This window comes from Cyclopterus lumpus, chromosome 1 (genome assembly GCF_009769545.1).
Source record: "Cyclopterus lumpus isolate fCycLum1 chromosome 1, fCycLum1.pri, whole genome shotgun sequence".
Lineage (NCBI taxonomy): Eukaryota > Metazoa > Chordata > Actinopteri > Perciformes > Cyclopteridae > Cyclopterus > Cyclopterus lumpus.
In genome coordinates this window covers 15,734,347-15,759,928 of record NC_046966.1, presented here as the reverse complement: position 1 = coordinate 15,759,928, position 25,582 = coordinate 15,734,347, and the positions used below count along the sequence as shown (strand labels likewise).

Below are 25,582 nucleotides of genomic sequence, written 5' to 3'. Positions count from 1 at the left end.
GTGTCCATACATGCATATACTTGCAAATACTTTTTTTTTTAAATAACGTTTTGGGGGAATCTTTGCATTTATTTGACATGACAGTAATGAATGACAGGATATATGAAGAGAGCATGCAGCAAAAGTCCTGAGCCAGACAACAAGTGGGGACATTGCATTGGCCCCCAAAGAACATAGGGAAGCCCCTTTATTCTGCATATGCCAACATAACGTAATCATCAGACTTTGGCTGGGGTTTTAGCCAATCTGCATTAACCAATGGACCTTTTCTTTATCACACATTTAGTGACGAAAACTGGTTAAGATAGCTTTTATATAACACTGATGAGTACACAAGTAAAGATCTATCAGGACATACAAGAAGAGAAAAGTGAGGGCAGAGAGAGGAAGCACGAGAAAGAAACTGCAGCGGTGACAGAGGCCATGGCAAGAACTGACAACAAATAAACAGAAACAAAGACAGACGTACAGAAAAGTTGTCAGCTTTCTTCTCACTGTGCCCTTTGTTCGATTGCCAGACATTTGCAAGATATTTTCTAGACATTTCAAGGATATAGGAACTTAGGTTTTGTGGATCCCCCATTAAGTGTTGATGCAGAGACAAGCAACGCAAAATGTTCCTTTTTTTAAATGAATAATCTGCCATATTCTGAACCAGGTGAACCAGGACACAAGCTCCAAGAAAATTCAGACCTTATCCAGCCTTTTCACACAGAGGGAGGTTACATACACTATAACTACTTTATTATCCATCTCCCTTAGTTAGATACAGTACAATGGTATCAGGAGGGTGTAAACCATCAACTCCATTTTTCAGTTTTTTATAAAAAAATAAAGGTATGTCAGGGACGGAAACTTGTAGTGGTAGTACTGGAATATAACAAGGTTATTTGAGTGCTCTGAAGTCCACACAATACTCAAACCATCCCTTAAAGATGTACACAAAGTGTTAGATACTGAAGTCTTACTGTCTAAAAATAATTAAATGAATGAAGGTTGGTTTAATTGAAAAGACGCTTTACTGCTATAGAGTTATCAAAAGAGTTAAAATGGTTTGCAAATGCCAGTCCTGAATATACAATGTGAAGGTCAGACAATTGTGCTCCGTTTAATTTACTGATCCTCATATGGTTCACGTGTTTCTGACAAACCACAATGTACGCAGTTACATGCAATGGGACGTCACGCAGCCATGCAGGGGTTTAAGAATAGAAGCCTGAAAAAAGGGGAGCGTTAAAAATGAAGTGTGTTAGGTTGTAAGCCAAGGTTTTAGGTGCATCGTTTCAGGAGAATAGGAGAATAGAAAAAGGAGTGAGGGGAAATGTCTGGTTATCAGACGGAAAGAGAGAGAGCAAGGGAAAAAAAAGTCTAGTCCTGCAGAAGCAGTACGGGGAGCTAGAGCAACGCTGCCTGCAGCCTCCCTGAACTGAATAGCAAGTAGTTTACGAGGGAGGGACTGAAGGAAGGGCAGCAGGAGAGAAAAGAAGCGAGGGAGGGAGATGCTGAGAATAGGTTAGAGAGGGTGAGAAAATAACAGAGTGGTGTGATATTAGTGAGAGCAGAAATGTGGCAAAGGGAAAAAGAAACAAGTCAATGGGGTGAGAAGAAAGTTTGAGTATCATTGATGTACTTTTGTTTCACCACAGAGCTGAAAAACGTCAATGTATCACACACCCACTTGCCTGCACGTGCATACACACATGACGTGGCAGTCTGTTGGTATTTGGTGCGTTTTTTGAGAAGAGCAAAGCTTCAATAGAAGTGAAATGCAACAGAAGGAGGAGAGCTGTAGGTCAATCCAATTTAAGGACCTGTTCCTAATGCCAGGAAACATAATCCAGTTGCAACATCATTTTCTTGTTTATGCATTGCATCATTTCTGCCGTGGATCGTCTAGACAATGACATGTTTTGAATTATGGGATTTCCGTATGCTAGACAATGGATACAAAATAGACATTAATGTAGACTGTCAGGGTCGAGGTCTCAAGTACGTTACAAGTACGTGGATGTCCATGCCAGAACCCCTCAACTATGTTTCCTCATGATGTGTCAATCAATATCCTGTAGGTCATAAATGCTGCTGTTAACATCGACTCGTGTGGCTGTCATCTCAATACAAATGTATCTATGCTCTATGAGAGCATAACAGTATTCACCATTTATGACGAGGTGCCACAAAAAAAGAAGAAATGTGTATCACACAATTCCACTAAAAATACCTCCACAAGTATTCATGCAGCATACATAGTTGGGCGTTAATAGTCACATTTGGACAATTCCATGATATGGATATTTATGGAAATGTCATGCAAACAGACTGACTTGTTGTGTCTAGACATCATCTACCTTCACACATGCCTCAAGCTCCATCCCTTCTTATTGCTCGCAACTGTCAAAACTACCCCTCGCTATGTGACCTCTTAACTATGCAGCGGAGCGCAGTATTACAGTAGCTCCAGAAACCTGACTGACGAGAACACAAGTCTTTCATATGCTGACACATTTTGCTACCATCTGTTCCACACTGCTTCTCAAAAAGGAGATGTAATGTGGACGTGTGGGGTGATGTGGAAAACCAGTTATCGAGAAACTGACACAGTGGTTAAATTTGGTTCACCGCACGGGCACACAAAATTAATAGACTTAAATTAAACAAAACATATGACCAGCAAACAATTTTCCAGGGCATCACTATCAATGTGATGGTGGTAGTCGTCAGAGAAAGCGAGGGCCATACAAAATGATATGCAGGGTTTTGTAAACCGGGATAATGATGACTCAAGCTGCTCTTATGGATTGGTTGATGTGTGTAGGTAGCTGTAATCAGGGATTAGAGTGTTTTGGGAAAAAATAAATAAAAATGCCCTTAAGTCTGACAGCAAAAAGTAGCCAGCATAGGATCAAATAAAAACATGTGCACGATAGCATGATAACAATAACCTACCTATCGCCGACTGCGGCTGAGCCCACCGTAGAGACAACCGCAGTGTACACAAACAACAACAATATACTGTACAGAGCTAGACAACAGTCTGCTGCTGTAATGATCCAGGGTGCACCAACTTCAAAGCCTGCTGGAGCTGGCTGAACTGGTGAAATGATTATGTCTCCCACTATCCTTTCATGTGGGCCTTATCAGTCCAGCCACGCTGCAGCACAAGCCACTAACACAGTTGTAGCTGCTATTAGTTACGAGGAATGAGGAACAGTAAAGCCACAAAATATCTGAACATGATGTAAGTGCACTGCATGAGGATGGATTAGGGGATAGGACTTACTGTCATGGTGGGTGCTTGGGGATTGATGTCTTTTCAAAGGACATCTATTCTCTTCCTTAAGCTGACTTATACAATGTATTCATGCAACGGTCACTGCTGTTTGAGCCCGACCAATATTTTCAGGAAATGACATGTAGATATCCCCCCATTTATCACACCGTCTTGGAAAACAGCACAGATTCAAGCACTAGGAGAGACATATGAACCTCTCCACGTCCTGATTTATTAAACTGTGGTGCGGCATCTAAATGAGCACTGATTTGATCACAGACTGATTGATTCAGCTGTGGAAACAAGAACATGCTGCACAAGTCTGTTATTTACATGCTACAGTCCCTAATGTATGCGTGTTTGTCAACCCGTTGCCTATTAAATGGGTTGCATGGTGCTACAAAATTTCCAAAATACTATATGGTAAAGAGGAAAGAGCAACATATGGTTACTGAGAGAGTTCTATCATCTCTTCTGCTAAATCAAGACATTGCAAGTGCTTCCATAAAGACTGAATGCATCTCCATATATAAATTAAGTTTTCAATGCAAAATTGAATTGCTGTCGATTTATAAATAATATATATTAAGACCTATATGGCATGAAACCTGTATGTGCTATGAATTCACACTGTTGTCCACGTACAACACATTTGCAATGGGCTTACACAATTAGATGAACACTTCATGCAATCACCAACAACAGGCCCGCAATACCCTTGTGAATGCCTTTGTAATGTTCATTTCTTTGTTGAGTACTGTGTCTGTGTTCACAAGTGGCAATTTGAGGTGTTGTTTTGGATTACATTAATTGTAAAAGTCACTGTACAGTGTGTCAAAAGAACATAAACATGCAGTAAAATGAATGAAAGTATAATGAAGTCAAATAAATCTAAATAAAAACATAATGACTAATAGAGCCCAAAGTAATACCAGTGTGCTGTGGCAATAACAGTTTGGATAGTCCAGGAGCAGAATAACAAGAACTTGTGGGGATCATAAGGAGAGTGAAGAGTGCCCCTGGGCTGGCCGGCCTTATTTTCAAGGCTGTGACAGGGTCAGGTCTCTGCTGAGGGTTATCGTCTTAATTATGCATGGCCCATCTGGTGGACAGGGCTCGGGTGTAGGTGGGTAGCTAGACAGACAGTAGTTGATAGAAGAAAGACATGATGAATAATATCCATTCCTAGTCCCTAACTTTAAAAGAGTGATGCCAATAGATAATGTAGCCAGTCCTTTGTCACTCAGGATAAAAAGACTGAGTGTATAAACCCACCCTTGTGACCCCTAAAGAATGCAATCCACATTACAAACCAAGCTAAGAAATAGATGTGAAATGTGTCCATAGAGTCGGACAGAACATTGTTATCGGGTACAAATCTTCAGTGATGGTTTTGGAATTGTTATAAGGCGAGCATAACAGCATACAGGGGCTGCATATTGAAATCATTCCTCTGAATTGAAGGCTCTTTAGCTACACATCATTTTCCGATAGCACCAACTACAGTGCACGGGTTCGGCACTTTGTCAACAAGTTCATGACTTTGTCAACAAAAAGGTGTTCTGAGTGGAGGTTTGAAAAATCACTGGGGCGGAGAGAGTGAATTATGCAAAAACGTTTCGAAGCAGGAAGACACTGAGCAAAATGTACACATATGCACACGTGCAAAGATGGCAAGAGAGGAGGTGAGGCTGAGAATTGTTCTCTCGTCAGAGGAATTAGCTTCCATTGTCTGCTGCCAGAGAAAGTACGCTGCATTTTAATCAAGGGTTTTAAATCCAGTGGGCTTATGATGTGATAACAATTGTGTTTTCTTTTTTTCACTCCTGCTATGTAGGGCTTGGGAATGCATCATCACATCACATTGCAGAGATCTGCCATACTTATCTAGCTATCTTTACATGTTGCCTGAGGTCAATTTTCATTCTTATATGTTTATGGTCTAACACTTATTTTGGTTGTAACTTCAGCTGCTTTCCCCCTAGGGATGAATAAAGTATCTATCTATCTATCTATCTATCTATCTATCTATCTATCTATCTATCTATCTATCTATCTATCTATCTATCTATCAGCATAGAGCTAAACAAGGTGGTCATGTTATGGTTCTTACATTTGATAAAGTGAAAGGCAGCATTTTTTTCTGTATGTGTAATGTATGTGCATGAGTAATGTTGACGGCATAGGGAGTAAAAAGAAAATATTTGTTCAGAATTGTATCAGCCTGAAAGCTAAATCCACCTAATTTGAAAAGTTATGTTACTCCATCCTGTGTCAGTTTGTCCCAGGTTGTGCTTTGCACATTTTCAGCGAAAAATATACAGCTTAGTGGACCCAAAAACAGCACTGGTGTAATTTGCTCCATATGTACAGTAGACAAACCCCACCTGCCAACAACTATGACACACTAGCCACTGAAATACCCCGAAGGCATTGCAGCGGGATGTTAATTCCAAAGCCCGATTCAAAATTGCCAGTAAAACAATCTGCATGACAGATGTACACCAACTGGTACCATGTACGTTTTTTTCTTTGTATTTTATGAGTACTGTTATTTGTAAATGAAAAGCTCAAATGACAAAACCTCGCACTAAACTTATTTTGTGCTGTGGCACAATGGCTCAATGGCTGGAGTTAAGTGTTCTCCAGGACTGAAGACTCCATTGGGATTATTAAAGACCGACTTTAACGATCCCTTTAGTCAGTATAAATAGGTCTCGGTGCTTCCCCCGATGAACAGAGGACATACCAACTTTGTATTGAATTGTAGGTGTGCCACATATTTGTTCATTGCACTGACATAGAAATAAAAAGTTGAGCTATACATTTGTAAGAGAATTAAAATAATACTCATAATACGTTATTCACAAGCTCTAAAAGCTTAACATCTACTGTGTTACGGCACAGTGTTTATACAGCCCTGTTACTGTGTGTAGACATGACAAATTGATCTGTGAAACAATCACCTTTGATATTACAAGGACTGAATGCAGCAGTAGACACATAAAACCTAGCCTTAAATGTTGTTGTGCCAACTTACTATAGCACTTAGTTCCCATTTGCTCAAAGGTTTATGAATGATTTCACCTTATATAGGGTTTAAATGATTCATCTATTATGGGAATGGAGTAATGATTGAGGTCTGTGCTTAATATTTTTCATTTTAATCAACAATTCCCCCGAAGAAACAGAAAGAGAGAGAAAAAAACACCAGCAATGCAATTTGTCCTAGACAATATTGTTGGTGTAGCCAGAGCCTGATGTAGCATAAGACACCGAACTTCACTCACACCCAACACCAATGAATGCACATGGAAGAGCCATAATGTTGCACTGAGTGACATATTCCTTGAAGACACCAAGGGTATTTACAGACATGGCTCTGTGTTTACACTTCTTTGCTAGCGTGACGAGCTGGGAGGAATAACACCTTACTGGGAGAACATAGCACCCCACACCTCAGGCTTTGGAACACACATGTCTGAGGATGTTTATCCAGTGTGTTTGTACATATGAAGAGAGAGGAAGGCGTTTAGTAGTTTCAAAGAATATATGTTGAGAGACCTCATTTATAAACATTGTGTGTCCACACTTCCCATGCACGGTAATAGCCAAAGCCACGTGAGAATTTGTTGGTGAATCTCCGTGAAAAAAGGGCTATGATGGGGATGATGACATCATACATGGTGGCTGCTTTCTTGGTTCAAGGGGCATCGTACATCATCTGACATATATTTCTGCCAAATATAGAATGCAATTCTTCAGACAGGAAGAGTCTATGGAAGTGTATAACATTTGGGAATTAACTTATTATGTGATTATTCAGTATTTGATCTGTAATCTACTATATTTCAATTTTTAACATTGATTAATATGCCATAAATGCTGCTGGTGATTGGGATCTGGGACTGCTAGTCTGCAGACTGCTTTTTAAATTAAGAGGTCCAACCATTTAAAATGCGGAGGAAAGTCGAAGTCATGATCATTACATCTTCATTGTTTCAGGACAATTTTAAATTTGTAAAACCAAGGAAGAAACTAAAGTCGTCATGGGCCTGTTTTATCAAATGTCAAAGATAATTAGGCAATTTGTATTTTATTAAGTTATAGTTCATAAATTAGGTCTCTCAACAAATTGCATGTGAAATCTCGTAATAATTAAGAGATGCTAATTGACAAGAATGAGATACAAAGTTGTATTACTAGATATGACTTAGTCACCAAGTACCATTGTCTTTTAGTTGGTAAAAACAATGAGCCGTCATATTGCACGTCTGAAATCTGCAAAACCTTTTTTGTCAAAGCAAATTGCAGTGATGTTGTTTGTTTTGAAGTCATTCTGAAATGAGAAAGGATGAATGTTGTAAGGTTCACTACAAAGTCCAAAGACATATTTAGGAGACCTGGGTTACCCCCTGAAGTGTCTGTAATGAATTTCAGTGTCATCATGTTATCCAACATCATGCAATTATTACTATCAAGGTGAGACATGAGTAAAAGAGAAAGAGAGCTCCAGTGGATGCCACTACCTGTGGCTCTGCCACTAGATGAACAGCAGGGGGGTCCTTGGTATCAGCCTTTGTGCCAGAACTTCATTTTTCAAACTTACTTACTTCTCTTCATATAAATAGTATTAACTGTTGCTGGCAAATGACTGGACATTTTCTGCACGATGGTTCCTGTATATAAATGTGTGCAATTGCAAGGACATTTACATACAAATCAGCAGTTCATCAGAGGGCCATTTGATGTGCTATTTGAGTGATGCAGACTTGTAAGCAACATTACTGGCTGAAACAATCTTTGTTTGAAGTAAAGCAAAACACAGTATCTTACTGCAGGTGCATTTCAAAGGTTCAAGATGTAGGTATATTGTGTTTGTTACAATGTTCATCTGTCCTTTGTACTCTCTCTAATATTTTTTATAAACGAGGGTTCTTACCTTACCTTGCAGTAGGGGCACAAGGGATGAATGCAAAAGTAATTTCAGTACAAATGTACAAGTGTTTCAGCCTTTTGCATCAGAGACTTCTCTGTTCGCTGTATTTTGCACTGCTTCATCCCACATGAGGGAGGCTAGTGGACACATGAAGGATGTAGAGGCTTGTTTAGCTGTGGATGAGGCAATATGCCAGGGTAGTCAGGGCCATCAAAAGTGGGGGCATGCTGCTCCAGAGAGCTGGGTTTTAAAAATGGGCTTGGTGGCTCTCAGTGGGACTTCTGCGTCATCTGACAGCAGAACAAAGTTCCTTTGGCAGACAGAGCAGTCACAAGCACTGTTTGATGTAGTCTCTAAAGGCCAAAACATTAGAGCCCGAACATAAAGAAACATTAAGAAAAAAGGTTAAAACATGTGATTTAATGACATACTGTATATGGAAAAGCACCACACACCAAGAAATGATGGCAGGTGAAGAATTATCTCTCGCTCTCTCTCTCTTGGTGATTTAAAAAAAAGAAGAAATACTTATTAATATAAAGTATATAAAGATATATTTTTAGGGAATTTTACAACTTTTACTTGCAAATCGTAACAGAGTATTTTACACAGTAGCATTATATGTATTACAACTTTATTTAGGTAGATATTTGAGTACGTCTTCTACCACTGTCTGTAAGCATTAGCTTTTTCAGTCGGGAGTGCATCATTATTGGTCCTTTACATCAGCAGTTTCTGTGGAACTGGACACAACAATCTGTCTCTGTGTATTAAGGTAGTCACTATTGACCTGTTCATATACACATACTATATAGTATATACACAACCAAGTAATATATAATATATTCTGTGATATGTTCTTAAGTCTGCACAGTTTGAATTACTGTGAGATACTGTTACAATGATTAAATTAGATAAGCTTAGAATATCATGATTTAGTGAACATCATTTTATATTATGTCTAATAAGATGATCCATATTGCAGTGATTGTAAATATCTAATTTAATTATCTTTTAAACATCATTGTATTATCTAAAAGTGAAAAATAGAAGCATAGGTATCGAATTAAACTGAAGATTGCCATTAATCAATTGATTCCAAACATATCCTGCTAGCTTAGGGAAAGGGGCCAAATATTACTCCAAAGTTGAACTGTCTTTATTGCGAGGTCTGAGACCCATCAATGTCAAAAGATTGCTTGTAATAACTTTTAGTGGCCACTTCATGAGCTCACCTAGTCTTATGTCCCTGGTGACATTATGAGGTGATGATGAGGGACCTGCCGCTGCTCCACTCTCTGTGGTTGTTTCTGAGACGGAGGGCCATGTGTTTTATGACATTAAGCTTTGCTCTGTAGTGCTGATTGATGTGTCATATGTTTACTCAGTAAACACTTTATTAATAACACTTGCTAGTCAATGCAACAAGCAATGTCCATCAAACAGCAAACAATGTCACTGCAGGGTTTAGAGGCTTAGTCGCTCTCTAACCTAACATCACAATGGGGCTGATTGCTATGGCCACACATGGAGATTTCAGCATCTAATATGCAGCCATCCACCTGCAGTGTTTCAATACTACAGTGTGTTGAGTTGCAGAGAACAGTGCAACAAATCAAACAGAGTCAAAACAGAGAAGGACAACATGTTGAATGCAGCAGGGAGGCCGCAAGGGCACCAAGCATCTTAGTACAGCTGGGGAATGGAAGCAAACGCATTTAGTGGATACATGATCACTGAAACAGGGCAACACAATCTTGATGAATACTAAATATCACGGCATGTAAAGAAGATATGTGAGTTTTAAGACAACAAAAAAACTGAAAATAGTTTCTGATTATTTTTCCCATTTCCAGTTCCCCCTTGTTCAATGAAAACGGTTATGTACTATGTCATTTTAATCATACAGTATATATCTTAAAATGCCTGTGTGGTAAAGAATATGTCAGACACTTAAAATACAGAAAACAGAGGACAACTCAACATTATGCTGTAGCAATATTGACATGGTTGTCAGACTTTATGCCAAGGTCAGTCACCATTGTTTATTAGAATTTTCTAAAGTGGTAATGTCTTGTATCCAACCAGCACTGAAGGCTTTACTGTTCAAACTAAAAGAGAAAATCTAGCATCAAAGAAGGTGAAGAGACAAAAACAGCTCAAGAGGTCTAAGATGGCATCAAAAATAAAGCGGGAGGTTAAACAAATGTAGTTAAAGTTTTAAACATGTGGCCAGCTTAAATAAGTATGAAATAAAGTTGAAAACAGTTTTATGATGGCTGCCCAATTTACACAGTGCAGCGCATTACTGTTTGTGGTGGGAGAGAAACATAAAACTAGAAGCAATTTAAGATCATGCTGCTTCCAAAAGCCACCCCCAGATTTATTAGTACACAGTTTATTTCCTTCCAACGATGATAAACACTTTCTTTACTTTACCTATTTTGGCCTTTTCAGACATATTCTTGGTTCTTTATTTCTCTCTTGATAAACACAGTATATATATGCAGATCCTAATGTTCACATCACTTTGCCAGGCTCGCCATCCATCTTGCTCTATAAATCCTCTATCCATACATCAAGCCAAACTTTCACCCACCTGTAAATCCTCAAACATGGGAAAATCAAGAGGATACGCTATATTGATTTTTCTGTTTGAGCAGTCGACTGTGTTTACTGAAGCAAACTTTGTATCACATAATATATGCTTCAATGAGTTGTAACCCATAGTGATAGCCATGTTCCCCCTGTCACATGCTCCAGTGAACATTATGATGGTATGTTTTGGTTTACCGCAGTTGCAGTTACTGTTGTATAACCTCGTTTAAATTCATAAGAAGATAGAGATATCTTTTGTGTACTTTGAAGGAAACCCAGGATGAACACCAACACAAACCTTCACTGGGTTACTGTCTTCACAATTATGATTTACTATAGTTGATATATATTTGAGATAAGACTATGATAGTTATAATTCAAAATGAGTTTTTATGTTATGATTATGTCATGTAAAGTACCCAACAACTGAAATGAATAAGCGCAATGTTAACTCTCTGTCCACTTGTGACCCTTTTAAACTGAGAGAAACCTCCATCTGCTGGAGGGCACACTCAATAGCAGATGCAGAACCATCTCTTGCTGTTTCCTCACCGCACTCACATCCACTCTATGGCATAAATGTCTGCACCGACTCCCAACAGAATCCTTTCTCAGCTGCCCATCAAAATTATCTCTGCAGCGGGCCAATTAGTCATCATCTGCCTTCTTTTGTTGGTCTCACAGAGTCAGGCGTTCTCTGATCTCAATAAATGATTTGAATAATGGGCCTGTAGTCATAGATGCTGATCATTTGAGTCTTTTTTGATTCTCCAAATCAATTCAATGTGCTGACAATACAACACAACCTCTGCCCATTGTATCATAAAAGCTTTCCAAGACTCATATTCACATGTATGATTACACATGCAACAACAACATATTCTAACAAAACCAGCAAATCCAGATCAACATTGTCACAAACTGAACTGATTCATGGGTGCTTGACTTCTGAAAGTCAGTCAGATGTAGATCAACATGTTGAGTGTGCTGAGCAATGTTTTTTTCCACTAAAACAATTAAAGCAGTGGTCCGTTGGACTTTACTTATTTTAAACATTATTGTTTCACTATTGATCACCCAAAAAGAGCTAAATAACCTGCAATGCAACACCACTGGCTGGATAAAAAAATAAATAATAATTATCTGCTCAACAACGCACAGATTAATAGCTTCATGCTTTCCTTATTTCCAACTAGTCATAATGACACACAATGATAATACGCAGAAAATAAGGGGTCACTCAAATGTATCACAAAACTTTCTGGTGATAGCTCAAAATCATGAGTTAGTGCTAACACCTTGTTAACACCAAATTACGGGAATATCTGTAACCATTGGAAACCGCGCCACCGAGTTAGACGTTTTTTCCCTGTGTGGATGGCGTGTGTGACATTTTATGTATTGCAAATATTCCACTACAGGGTTCAGACACATTTTGACCAATGGATTGACTTTAAACCAAATTTCCATGACCAAACATTTTGTGAAATCTCGGTGTATACATGAAAAAGTGAGAAAATTTAGTATTTAAACTAACAATGAGAATTTCAAAGCATACAGTATACCTTAAAATGATACAAATGAATGAGACAATAGTTTGTTTAAAAGAATAAACATTTATAGTCTATAAATGTTTATTCTTTTAATCAAACTATTGTCCCTTACGTGCAAATCCATCTGTTTGGACTGTAAATAGTGGTTCAGGCTTTGGTCAAATAGAATGACATAGGCCCTTTGCTTCAACACGTTGGACAACGTGAGACTCTTGAAGTGAGGAGCGAGCAGAGATATGCGCATTTGCTTTTGTCACAAGCTGTCGAGGAACATTCGTTGAAATAGCAGGCTGGCATCTTTGGATGATTTAAAAGAATAATGCGAATTACCCTCCGCAGTTAGGACATCACTTTTCGTTACAGCGGTTATGTTCGGTTATCGACGCCTGCTTGTTACCGAAGAGAGAGACGTGCTGCTCGGCGTAGCAGTTGCCCTCGCTGTGGTGAGATAGCCAGTGATGGGGGTTGCTGTAGCTTTGCTAGAGCTGTAGCTTACCTAGCAGCAGTGCTCTGATCTGCTTCCTTTAGCATGGCTTGTTAATGCATTGTGAGAGTGTATGCCTGCTTATATTTTGACTGTCATTCTTTTAAAAGCATATTAATTATTTCAAACTCAGCATAAATGAACATATGAATATAATAAATTTCCAAAAATGTTGGGATTTAATTTTTTTCAAGGACTTTTCCAGGCCTGGAAATAACCATTTACAAATTCCATGACTTTTCCAGGTTTTCCATGACCGTACAAACCCTGCACTACTTCCTGTTTCCACTATGGACACTACAGAACACGAGCAAAAATGCATTATGTTGCTCTAAATAAAGTGAAGACCACATCATGTAAATCAGATGCTGTTTGTCACATTATGCTGATTTCCTGTTGCCAGGAGGAGGCGCTATGTATACGATGTGTACGATGTCTAGAGTTGGCTTCTAGACATCCGCAAGCCAAGCACGTTCAGTTCTGTCTATATTCCAGCAAGTCCAGTGGAGTTACATTAGCTTGTTGTTTCATGGGGAATCAAGTAAAACGTTTGTCAAGCCGCGGCTATGCCATTCCATGAAACGTAAAGCTTTTGAGAAATTTTAACCACAAAGATATTGAGATTATGCTGATAACATTTTCAGTCGATCCAATTAATACCCTTGAGGAGTTTGTTAAAGTACAGAACCTGGAAATGGCAAAAAATACACAAGAAATTCCTGAAAAATTGATTGGGTTTAGAGCACGGCCCCAAGCAACCTTTTTTTTAACTCTAAATTGTGATATGTGTGCTAACCAAGTGTCGTACATCTAGGTGAAACATACTGCTAGTGCTGCTTCAACAAAATGTTATAGGGGGTGCCGTCAAGCCTTTTTGCCACTCCCAAACAACAGAATCATATCAGATAACTATATTTAGAACTGTGTGTGACAAGATTGGTTATGTTGCAAGGCTTTTTAGCCACTCAAAAACGTCTTCATTTTTAATGGAAACAATGCATTACCAAGGTAACGACTTTCAATGAAACCACACACTTTTGATATATTTTCACCACAAAGGCCTATAGATTTTACTGACAAAATTTGAAGTCAATCCGGTGAGTTTCCTATGAGCAGTTTGTAAAAGTACAGCGCCTGTAAATGGCAAAAAAATACACAAGAAATCCATACAGAATACAGAATGGACGACTTCCAGTTGGGTTAAGAGCGTGATCCCAAGATACTTTCTCTACATGTGTTACATTTGCCTCACAAATTTGGTACCTCTAGCTCAATTTACTTTGTAAAACATTTTGTCTGGCGCACTATGGGCCCTCTTGCCAATCCCAAGCACAACAATCATATATATTAAATGTTATATTTTTGGCATTTTTTTAAAAACATCTTCTTTTTCAAAATCTTTGTGGGCTGGTATTATGAACACTAACATTTGTGTGGAATTGTATGTGCATCTGATTTACCTACTAAGGGTAGTAGCAAGCCAAAGTGTAAAGACCACCACTTCCTGTTTCCAATAGTTGGTCTTATGACTATGATTCCAAATCAAATGTGTGAAATTTGGAAAAGATCTGACCATGAAGTTACATTGGTTTATTTGTTCAGGGCAACGAATCCTTTCATGCTGCCACATCTCATTCAACGAATTCTCTCAATCTCCACAATGAAGCATGAAGAAGGTCTTAAGGCTTTTCTAAAAACATTTAGATTTGATTAATCTGTGAGGAGTGATATGTGAAAGTACACTACCTACTTAGTGTTGCAACTAGGCGGCGCTATGAATATAATAAAATGTAAAGTAAATGTCCTGAGTGTTGCAGTGTTATGGAGCATGAGAAAACTGTTGCAGTTTATATGGCAAATTTACAACAATTTCGCCAGATTATTCCGTCAGCTCAGTGGTAGTGTGACTCTCGGGCCGCTCTGAGTCCTTTTTACGACAAAGAGTACTTTTTGTGATTTATTACTTCTTGACTTTGTGACTAACCCCTGTTCCTTGTGTCCAGGATTCCCGTGCATGCACTGCATCCCAGCCACCGCCGCTCACGTCACCACCCCTTCCTACCTGCGTTCCCCTCTGGCTCTGCCAGACCACCAGCCATCTTTGTCGTCTCAATGTTTGCACTTGGGCCCTACCTAAAATAACCCTAACACAGAGTTTGTTAAAGTACAGTAACTTGAAACGGTTAAAAAACAAAATTCGAAATGGCCAACTTCCTGATGGGTTTAGGCTATACCTGCAAGAGTCTCACCATATAATATATACCTACCAAATTTCATACAAGGTGATACGCAATGCCGGAGCTACTCAAAAGGGCCCGCTATTAAGCCATTTTCTCATACAAAAGCTCAACGCCAATATCTGACGGCTATTTTCGACCGAACTGACTCGTGAACCAAATTTTTTTAATTTAACAGTATTCCAAGCACCTATTTCTTTGGCTCAAAGATATACAAGAATAATAAACATTGGAAGAACAATAGGTCCTGACTTTGTTAAATATGTTTAAAATGTATGGATAAATAATAAAAACATTTCCCTCCATTTCACACACTTACTGAAGGTGACAAAGATACTAGACTATTTTGTTGACAACTTGGTTTATTGTTTGTTGTTGGTTTGGAGTTACCTTCAAACATAAACCCTAAACTGAAAGCTTATGATGTATGCTAAGAAGAAAAAAATGAAGGTTACTCAAAGGTAACTCATTAAAAAATGTATCCATATCCTTATCAGCCATCAATCTGAACTATTGCTGAATCTGTTTATATGACAGTGTTCATGTGTGAGTGTGTCAGTAGGCATGTGTGTTTCTCCCACAAATACACACGCACTTTCACTCACACTTGTGCTGACCTTAACTTCAAAGCAGAGAGCCAAGCTCTTAAAGTCTTAAAACTGATGGTCTGGATACTCTCATCTCCTGTTCGCTGTGTCAAGTCATTATAGTGCACCAAGTCATTAGCTGATGGTGTAGTCATCCATTACAGCTAAGAGGGAATATAGCAAAGGTGAAGCAGAGAGGGTTCCAACTTCAAGATGTCCAGATCATGTGAAGGACAACTTTTTCTTTGGTGCTAAATATATCTTTGTTGCTGTCATATCTTCACTGAATCCTTTATTGTTTATGGTGAAATTAAAATATTGGATCAGATCTGGAGGCATTGCAGTTTCAGGTAAAATTCACTTATTAAATTAAAAAAGTTCATGTTTATTCAAGCGTGCATAAATATTAGAGGTTTGACTTGTTTGTGAACTTCAAATAATTTCTCTTACTAGCTAGAAATACAGCCTCACAGTTGTGTGCGTCCACCAACCAGTAATGTAGGAATTTACTGTCTGTCCAAGATGCCATCACACAATATTGTTATCTTATTAGACATGTGTGTGAAATTATCAGAATTAGCATGTTCATTCTTGAGTTATGGCTAAAGAGAGGTTTTCTGAGGTCAAAGGGACTTTTGACCACCACATTCTAGTAAGTTCAACCTTGAATGCAGGTGGACCTGTGTGCCAATTTAAAAGAAATCCCCTCAAGGCATTCCTGAGATATTGCATTCACGAGATTGAAACGGAAGTAAGGTGAGATTGACCTTGTTCTTTGACCTTCTACCGCTAAAATCAAATCAGTTTATCTTTGAATGTAGGTGGACATTTGTGCCACATCTGAACAAATTAGCTTGAGGCATTCCCATGATATCAAAAGAATGAGGCTGGCGCGAGGTCACATTGATTTCCACCTTTGACCATTGACCAGTTCTTCCTTGGGTTCAGGTGGACGTTTGTGAAAAATTTGAAAAACAATCCCTTCAGGCATTCCTGAGCAATGGAGGCATAAAAAGAAAAATCACTTAACAGTGCATCAACCAAATATAAGTGGAAATAAATTTGGTTTCAACAAAATGACTATTGTTTCAATGGCTTTTGGTTATTTTACTGTCACATTAATACTTTTTAGTTGTGAGTATTGTGAAGTCCCTAGTGGTGAATGTAGCATTTCAGGTGAAGCTGTTATGAAAGGGTCAGAACAGAATACAGGGCTGCTAGGTAAATGTGGTTGATTGGCCTTTAAAAATGCCTATAATGGAGTTCAAGTACATTTGGACACACAAACATGTCTGGTGTGCTGCATAAGAAAACGTTTGGCATAATTTAGCATATGTGAATCCGTTCTGGATTAGTTGCTCGTGCAATCCAATACGATATATGTACATGTACTTTGGGATTATAATACAGTTAACAACAATTATATATATATATATATATATATATTATATAAAAGTGCCTGGTCTCATGCCTCATTGGCATTCATCTTTGGCGATGCCTCCTGCCATGGCCCTGCTGATGGCCCTCCTCTACCTCCTTCTGTTTACATTGATAGTGAAAATCTGGATCGTGGTCCATGCCTATTACTCATTATTCATAATTTTGTTCATATTCATAGAATGTGTTTATGTAACTCTGTAACGCTGTTCATTCTGTACACATGACGTCTATTACTTCTGTCCATCTGGGGAGAGGGATCCTCCTCTGTTGCTCTCCTGAAGGTTTCTTCCCTTTTTTCCCTAGGAGTTTTTCCTGATCCGAATTGAGGTCCTGGGACAGGGATGTCGTATGTGTAGAGATTGTAAAGCCACATTTGTAATTTGTGATTTTGGGCTATAAAAAATAAACTGAATGTAACTATATATGTAACTATATATATATATATATATATATATATATATATATATATATATATATATATATATATATATATATACATACATACATATATGTCAACACTATTCATTTTTTTTTTCAATAAAGCTCAGTTAGATAAACAGCTTAAAATACTGCTAGTGTAACAGTCAGACAGGCCTGTGGTGATGTTGCAGTAATGGGTTATATACCACTGGGTAGGGATTATTTTTGTTTAATGAAATACCGTCTAATCTTCTACCTAGCATTCTGAGGGTAACTCTCCTGATTTAGTAGCTGATATATTTGACTCTTTACACATATGACTGAAGAGCTGAGCGTGGATACAATGTAATTTTATAGTAAGATAAAGTAGACAGTTAGACTTCCTCAGTTAGACAGCTATTGTATAGTTCATGCTAATGGGTACCAGCTCCAACAAAGAAAACTACATTACAGTAAGCGAAGAACAGACATTGTGACACCTTTAACATACAAACTTAGGCTTCTGCCTTCACTTGGTCTAGCCCAAGTGTAACCTGAGTTTTAGACCCCAGCTCCAAAAGTAGAGAGAATAATGCATTAGGTTCTGATATTACACCAGCCATGTAAAGCATATTTCAGTAACTTTGTAATTATTTTTGTTCAGACTGAGTTTTGATAGATCTAAATTATCTTTAAAAAAAACACACACAAAAAACAACCAAATGAACAATGAGCCCTGATGTCAAAGTTATGGCATCTGTCAGTAAACATGCATTGACCTCTGAGAGAAAAAAAGAACATACGGTACGAAACTTGGCTGATATGAGGAATGTAAGGTGCTGTCCCAGCTCATCGTTTTTGCTAATTAATGGGAAAACGATGGCAAGGCTAAGAGTGATTCCAGAAAAAAGCAAAGCAAGGTTAGAGCGGACCTTGTGAGAAGAATATTTATGTTATAGCTTAATGCTAATATTATGTGGCAAGCAATTACATCTATATTCAGAATGGACAGCTTAGCCATAATTGACAATGGCATTAAATGCCTGGCTACAGGACAGTTTGATAAAATTAAGAAAGTCCTCCTCCAGTCTTGACTCACTATAGTCAAATCAAAAATGGGTATCAATAGATGTAGATTGATTCTTTACACAAAGTCATATTTAAACTCCAAAGGCACAACATTATGAGTATATTTAAATTGTATCAGCATTAGTGAAATTCTTTTTTTATTTGGTTCGTTGTGTGGATATAGTTGTGATCAAATGGTGATTTTTATTTATGTAATTTCTTGTTTTTTATGTGGAAACAACTGATTTTAATACACATGCACATCCTTCTCTGTGCTATAGGTGGAACATGACAGCCTTCTGTTCATTTGATGAATGTTTTTTGAAACTCTGAAATCAGAAAACTGCTTTCTCATAGCAACGTCGAAGGAGGCAGACGTTATATGGCCCAATTCATTACAGTCAGTGAAGGAGGAAGGGAGAGATAGAGGGGGGGGGGTCATTAAAGCTCCTGGTTAAAGCCCATCCCATTCTGAATATGTAAATGTCTCAGGCACAGAGAAAAACACAGCAAGAGAAAGGAGAGGAGGGGGGGGGGGAGAGAGAGAGAGAGAGAGAGAGAGAGAGAGAGAGAGAGAGAGGAGCAGCATGAAAAAGCTAGCGAGCGATCAAGGGAAAGAGAGCAAGAGAGTGAGGGAAAGAGAGCGAGCACTCTGAATTGTGAGTGGCTTACGACACTCAGTGAACAGAAGGTGCTTCTGCATGCACTGTCAGTGTACTGCTCTGCTGCTAGGGATTGTGTACTCTTTTGCTTACCACATTTACCGTCCATGCCATACCAGCACCAGCCTTCAGCAGCCTCTAGCAGCCGGCTGAGAAAACACCGGGAGAGCAAAGGAGTGAACGAAAACGGCAAGCCACGGGGGATGCAAGCGGCTTCCAAACCACGATGAGCCACTGAGATGACAAGGAATACGGTTACCCAAGACAACAGTGAACAGGGTTCACCTCTTTAAATCCTGTTTTTTTTTTTCTTCTTTTTTTCTGCATTCGTCACTGAAAGCATGATCACCCGCTTGAATGGATTTAAACCGTACAAGTCAGTGATTGCGTCTAGAGATGGACGATAATATGTGTTGACAGATCTGCTGAAACTTAAGCAGGAAGGGGAGGAGAAAAGAGCGACAGATATTTAAGAAGATTTTTCCTTGGTCTTTTTGTTCTTACTGTGGTTGTCTCTTCTTCCCTCTGATCATTGCAGCAGAGGACTGCGGAGGAGCGAAAGAGACAGAGCTCATGTATGCAGACAGGGGAACCTGCACTTCCTACCATCTAGCTGAAAGCTACTTGGATTCCTTCTCTTTTTGGCTCTTTCACTTGAGGAGAACTAAGACATTGTAAGCCTGCCAAGGATCTGGTGTCCACTGAAAAGAGAGAAGGGAGGGGGGGGGGGGGGGGGGGAATTTGTACCACAGTGGGGTCTTTTTTAGATTCGCACATAATTAGTGTTGGGGCACAAAGCGAGACGCTGAATGGAGATTGTCAGCTTTTGGATAGGGGTGAGTAGGAATCTTTTCAAATAAGATCGATCAATGAGGACATTTTAATTTTTTCATCCCCTCTGCTCGCCACCCACTGCTTGATATCTAGCATAAGCAAGGAGACTTGCCCTCTATCCTTTTTGCATTTTCAACAAAGATTCTCTTGGTTGACAAAGTAAATGAAGTATAATCTCACCGTTTACAGCTAAAATACAAAATTGCAACAAAACAGATTATTAAATTGATTAAATATGATGTGATCGCTGCAAAAACAATATCCAGAGTGGTTCAATGGACATTTTCTCAGAGACATCTCTGGATATTTATGCTAATGGATTTCCTTCTAATTGGACTGTACTTAAAGTGGCCACTGAAGAAGCCCCCTGGGTTGGCACTGTGTTTATTGGGGATTTTTCTGAGAACGGTTCCCTTGGTGGAGGGGGTTTGTCCAAAGCTGTGTCGCTGCGACAGCAAGCTGCTGTACTGCGAGGGGCTCAACCTCACAGACATTCCCCGCAACCTGAGCAGCGCCATGGGCCTGTCCATGAGAGAGAACAACTTGACCGAGCTGCGTGAAGGCCAACTGGTTGGTCTGTCACAGCTCACCTGGCTCTATCTAGATCACAACAACATTGACATTGTAGAGGAGGGTGCATTTGACAGGCTAAGACGGGTCAAGGAGTTAGACCTCAGCAGCAACCGGATTGACAGTCTGCCAAATGGCACCTTCAGGCCCCTCCCAAACCTGCGTATCCTGGACCTCTCATACAACAGGCTGCAGGCACTAGATCCTGACCTATTCCACGGCCTTAGAAAGCTCACCAATTTGCATTTGCGCTACAATGTTTTAAAATTTGTGCCAGTGCGGATTTTTCAAGACTGCCGGAGCATGCAGTTTCTGGACTTGGGATACAACCAACTGCAGAGCCTAGCGAGAAACTCCTTCGCTGGCCTCTTCAAGTTGACTGAGTTGCATCTTGAGCACAATGAGCTGGTTAAAGTCAACCTGGCCCACTTCCCTCGCCTCATCTCCTTACGTACTCTGTACATGCACAACAATCGTGCTTCTGTTGTTGTCAACACACTGGACTGGATATGGCATTTTTTAGAAAAGATTGACCTCTCAGCCAATGAAATAGAATTCATGGAACCACATGTTTTTGAGAGCGCGCCCAACCTCAAGGTGCTGATGCTGGATTCCAATCGGTTGACCTCCGTGGACCAGCGCATCCTGGATTCTTGGTCTTCTCTGGACAGCATTACCCTGGCAGGCAATGACTGGGAGTGCAGTCGTAACGTGTGTGCTTTGGCCTCTTGGCTGAGTGCCTTCCGAGGCCAGCGTGACAATTCCCTTCTGTGTTCAAGCCCCGACACCGCACAGGGCGAGGATGTGTTAGATGCTGTATATGCTTTCCAGCTATGCGAGGATTCCCCAATGAAGGTAACTACAGCAGGCCTGTACGCCTCTACAAGGGATCTGGCCCAGGGGGGTTCGGTTTTCCTTGGCCCATTTACCCCTAACCCTTATGAAGGCGAGGGCAGTGAGGTGGTCACCAGTTCTTTCACTGTCACAGTGGGCCATGACGACCTGGAGAGCACCATGCAGATCCACAAGGTGGTGACTGGCACCATGGCACTCATCTTTTCCTTTCTCATTATCGTGCTCATGCTGTATGTAGCATGGAAGTGCTTTCCAGCAGGAATAAGACAATTGAGGCAGTGCTTCAGCAGTCAGCGCCGTAAGCAGAAGCAAAAGCAAAGCATGCAGCAGATGGCTGCAATTTCTACACCGGAGTACTATGTTGACTATAAACCCAACCACATTGAGGGAGCTCTGGTAATCATCAATGAATATGGCTCTTGCACTTGTCAACAACAACCTTCTCGGGAATGTGAAGTGTGACCATGCTTTGTGAATACGTCTTTATCCGTGATTATCTGGAAATACAGCAAATCCCTTTTTGGATACACTTGGGAGGGGAATATTATGGGAAAGAAGGAATACATGGATTGTTTCTGACTCTTTTTACACAGCATCTCACTGTGATGTGGAGGAGTGTGCTTTATGCGGCTGACTATTTTGCAGTGGATTTACTGCTACTGCTATCTACTGCATATTTGAGGCCACAGGGGATAATGGCCACCTGACTCTAGGACCTGTTGATGTTCTACAGTAAACCAGAGGAATACATTGTGGGCATTGAGACTTTTCTCTCATGGATGGATATTTGAGCTTTAATGTTTCTTTCTACTTCAGGACATTTAATTATTGTTTAAAAAGAAACGGGACACACATAAGAAGAAAAAAAAAGAAAAAACAACCATTTGTATTATGGTAAACACAATATTTGACAAGCATTTAAAATATATAAAAACATGTTTAAGTTGGATTAAAAATGTAAAATACAAGTCTGTGTAAAATATGTTAAAAAGATAACTGCAAGTGTGGATACAAAGTTATAAAAGATAATCTATTTCTTTTGTAAAACTACAAGAAATGTTTAAATAAATGAATTGCTATTCACAGTAAAGTCCTTTATACGTGAGAAGCCTGTCAGAAAGGAAGGATTACAATAGATGCAGTCTTTACGCTAATGGACAGGAGAGATATGTTTCTGCAATGTATCGAACCAAAAAAATTAAATATGGAAAAAAAGGGGGGCAGAGGGATATCTGCATCTCATCTCCAATGTAAAATCCATGGTCTTTTAGATCTCTTCTCTGTTTTAACTCTCATGTTTGTTGTTTTATCATTCGATGTGTTGGCTCGCTATCAGTGTAGTTTATTTCCCCTTTCACATTGCCTGTCTGAGAATAGATTCAAATGATCTATCACATTTCAACAATCGGCAAGCATATTTTCATATTATTACTTCACTATCTGTGCACTATCCAAGTAAAGAAAGTCAGAGTGTCAAAGATCTAAAGCTATGCCTCTTATTGCCTCTTACTCTTTGGATTTCACAGAGGAGCGATGCCTCCTTCCACTGAATCAAGCACACTAAAGGCAACAATCATTAAAACCATGCAAACTTAAATCAAAATACAATTTCCAATTGTATCGGAATCATTGAAGAAATGATCCAGCAGCTTAAAGGAAGATTTGCACATACAATGTTTTTCACTGTGTTTTCATGTGATGTAAAATGTTTGTTGAATACAAGGTCATATTGAGGTGTATATATATCCTTCTTCCTCTGGTGTTCATTGTGTAAATTAGTGCACTGACAGATGTTGTGTTTCCCGGGTTCTTTGACATGAACAGTATGTTGTGTGAGAAGGGGGGAAGTGAGAGGTAGATGGAGGCTCACAACTACTACAGAAAGAGGGAACAGACTGCTCTCTAGTGTGCATATTCTCATACTGTGGCTGCATTTGACCTATTGTGCACCATACTCTGCAAACCTTCACAGCTAAGGAAACATCAGTATACTGAATTTGCAGCGGCTTTTTTGAAAAGAATCCAATGCATCAATCTGCATCATTTTTGTGTTATTTTGCGTTAAATTAAGATAATGTTTACAACTTGTAAGTCAGCAGGAATAAAAAAATGTTCAAGAAATCACTGACAATCATTACATAATTAGTTCCGATAAGAGTAAAAAGTTATTTTCAAAGTTATCAACAACATTGTGGGTGCAGTTGGTGTTCTGGTGTTCTTTGAACAATATGGAACAACGGGTCAGAACAGGTAAGAATTGGTCGGGTTAGAGATCGTTTGGTGAGTTCTAAAATGGTGGAACTTGATACAGATGATACAGAGCGTGGCAGAAGAAGTGCAAATGTCCCTCAGGCAATAATATGTCTGAAAAGAAATATGAACAAAATATTTTGCTTGAGTTAAGGATTCATTTTCCAAATTTTGACCAAAGCTCATTATGAAAATGTTGTCAGTCTAAAAAGGCAGTAATTGGTAAAATGCATGCTCTAAAAAAGAATTATTGTAATTACATATTGTGAAATCCTGGAGGGACCTACAAAGTGAGCCAGATACAGGATCTACATATACTTTCATTTCATTCTCTTCTATAGCTCATAGGATTTATCTCAGGTAAAATACCATCACAGACTAATCATCCTTAATATTAGAAAGGAATTGCTGGGAATTTTGTTTTGCACTTGAGTGCACTAAATTAAAAATATATATATTATTCCATTCTGAAATAAATGCAAGCGGCAGTAAACATGCTTTTCATGTTATATAATATAAATAAATCCATTGGGAAATGTAAAATATACTCTGAAGAAATACTGTTTTTTAATCAAATTTCATCAAAAACAATTCATGAATCAGTTTTCAAAACTGTAACATGTCTGTTTATTTGTAGGACTTTCTGCTCACAATTGTGTTCAAGTAGTTTGTCTTCACACCCATCCATGCCAAACTGCACTGAATGATGCGTTTTTATCAGAAACTGCCCTCAGTGGTCTGTGACAGGAAAGGGACCTTTTTCAGCAATTACCATCTAAGCAATGTCTAAAGAATTGGTCCATGTAGGATTAGAAATAAAGGTGCAGTGTGAGAAATATACCTACAATGTACTTTCATTTTGTTTCTCTGTTAACAAGTTAATTATCTCTAGGGAACAATTAAATGAATAGTTTGCATGCAGTGCATGTAGTGCTCAAGTAACAAAACACTACATTGTGTGGTTATTTTTAAGGAGAGACATTTTGGGGCGGGATGATAACTTAAAGTTGCCATGTGGGATTTATGTCTCATTTTGTATTCATGGTACCAAGGGCATCCTACTTTAAGACTCAACATAGCTTTTAATCATAACCTGTCATATAATGCGAATACAATTGACTGCAGTAAGTGTGGTAGGGCATCATGATGCGGACACCTACTTATTTTTCGTTTCTTTACATCCTGTCTACAATCTTCACCCACTTAGGAGTCCTTCACAGACCCTTTAACACAACTGCTGGGTACATTTGAGGTTGTGAAGCTTCATTTGTATGAATATTGGATGATGCCTGGCAGAGAGGCTAACACTGGCACAGCTATTGATTTCATTTCAATCCTTTCTTGAACAAGCAACCAGGGCAACAGTTGATGGAGAATTGCTCTGCATATTTTAAAAGCTTTGATTCCTGAGGGCTGACGTTTGACTACTTTAGACTTATCTATATTCCTATTCACCTTTACCTTCCTCTCTCTCTCTCTCTTTTCTGGGCCCATGAAACATAGTAACTGTAGAGAAAAAACACAAATTCATCTCCCTGACAATGGATCAAATCTCTGCTTGACCTAAGCTTGGGGTGATAATTCCCTCAGGGCAGATATGCGCTAGCAGACAGCAGCCATTATAAATGCCTTGATTGATGATGCTCAGTAAAAATCAATACAAATGAGTGGTGACCAAAATTATCATAGTGATAACAAATGTATTTATCTCTCCCTAACGTTTTCAAATGTTCACTGATGGATGAGGATGATATGTTTTATCTATATGTAAATCCAGAATTGATTTAGAAGATGATAAGTGGTTGACATGGTGATTTGCGACTGGCTTATATGAA

General features: G+C 39.0%; 2 protein-coding genes across 5 annotated transcripts in view; one reads left to right on the top strand and one right to left on the bottom strand.

Annotated features, from left to right (window-relative positions):
• The window catches only part of ctnna2 (catenin (cadherin-associated protein), alpha 2), a 239,359-nt gene that overhangs the window by 81,869 nt on the left and 131,908 nt on the right, over positions 1-25,582 (bottom strand). The window lies entirely within an intron of this gene.
• lrrtm1 (leucine rich repeat transmembrane neuronal 1) lies at positions 20,382-21,959 on the top strand. Its single transcript, XM_034534828.1, has one exon. It carries the CDS (start codon positions 20,382-20,384, stop codon positions 21,957-21,959), a length of 1,578 nt encoding a protein of 525 aa, XP_034390719.1.

Coding starts and splice junctions, on each gene's coding strand:
- lrrtm1 (XM_034534828.1), top strand. CDS start 20,382: ATGCTAATGGATTTCCTTCTAATTGGACTGTACTTAAAGTGGCCACTG.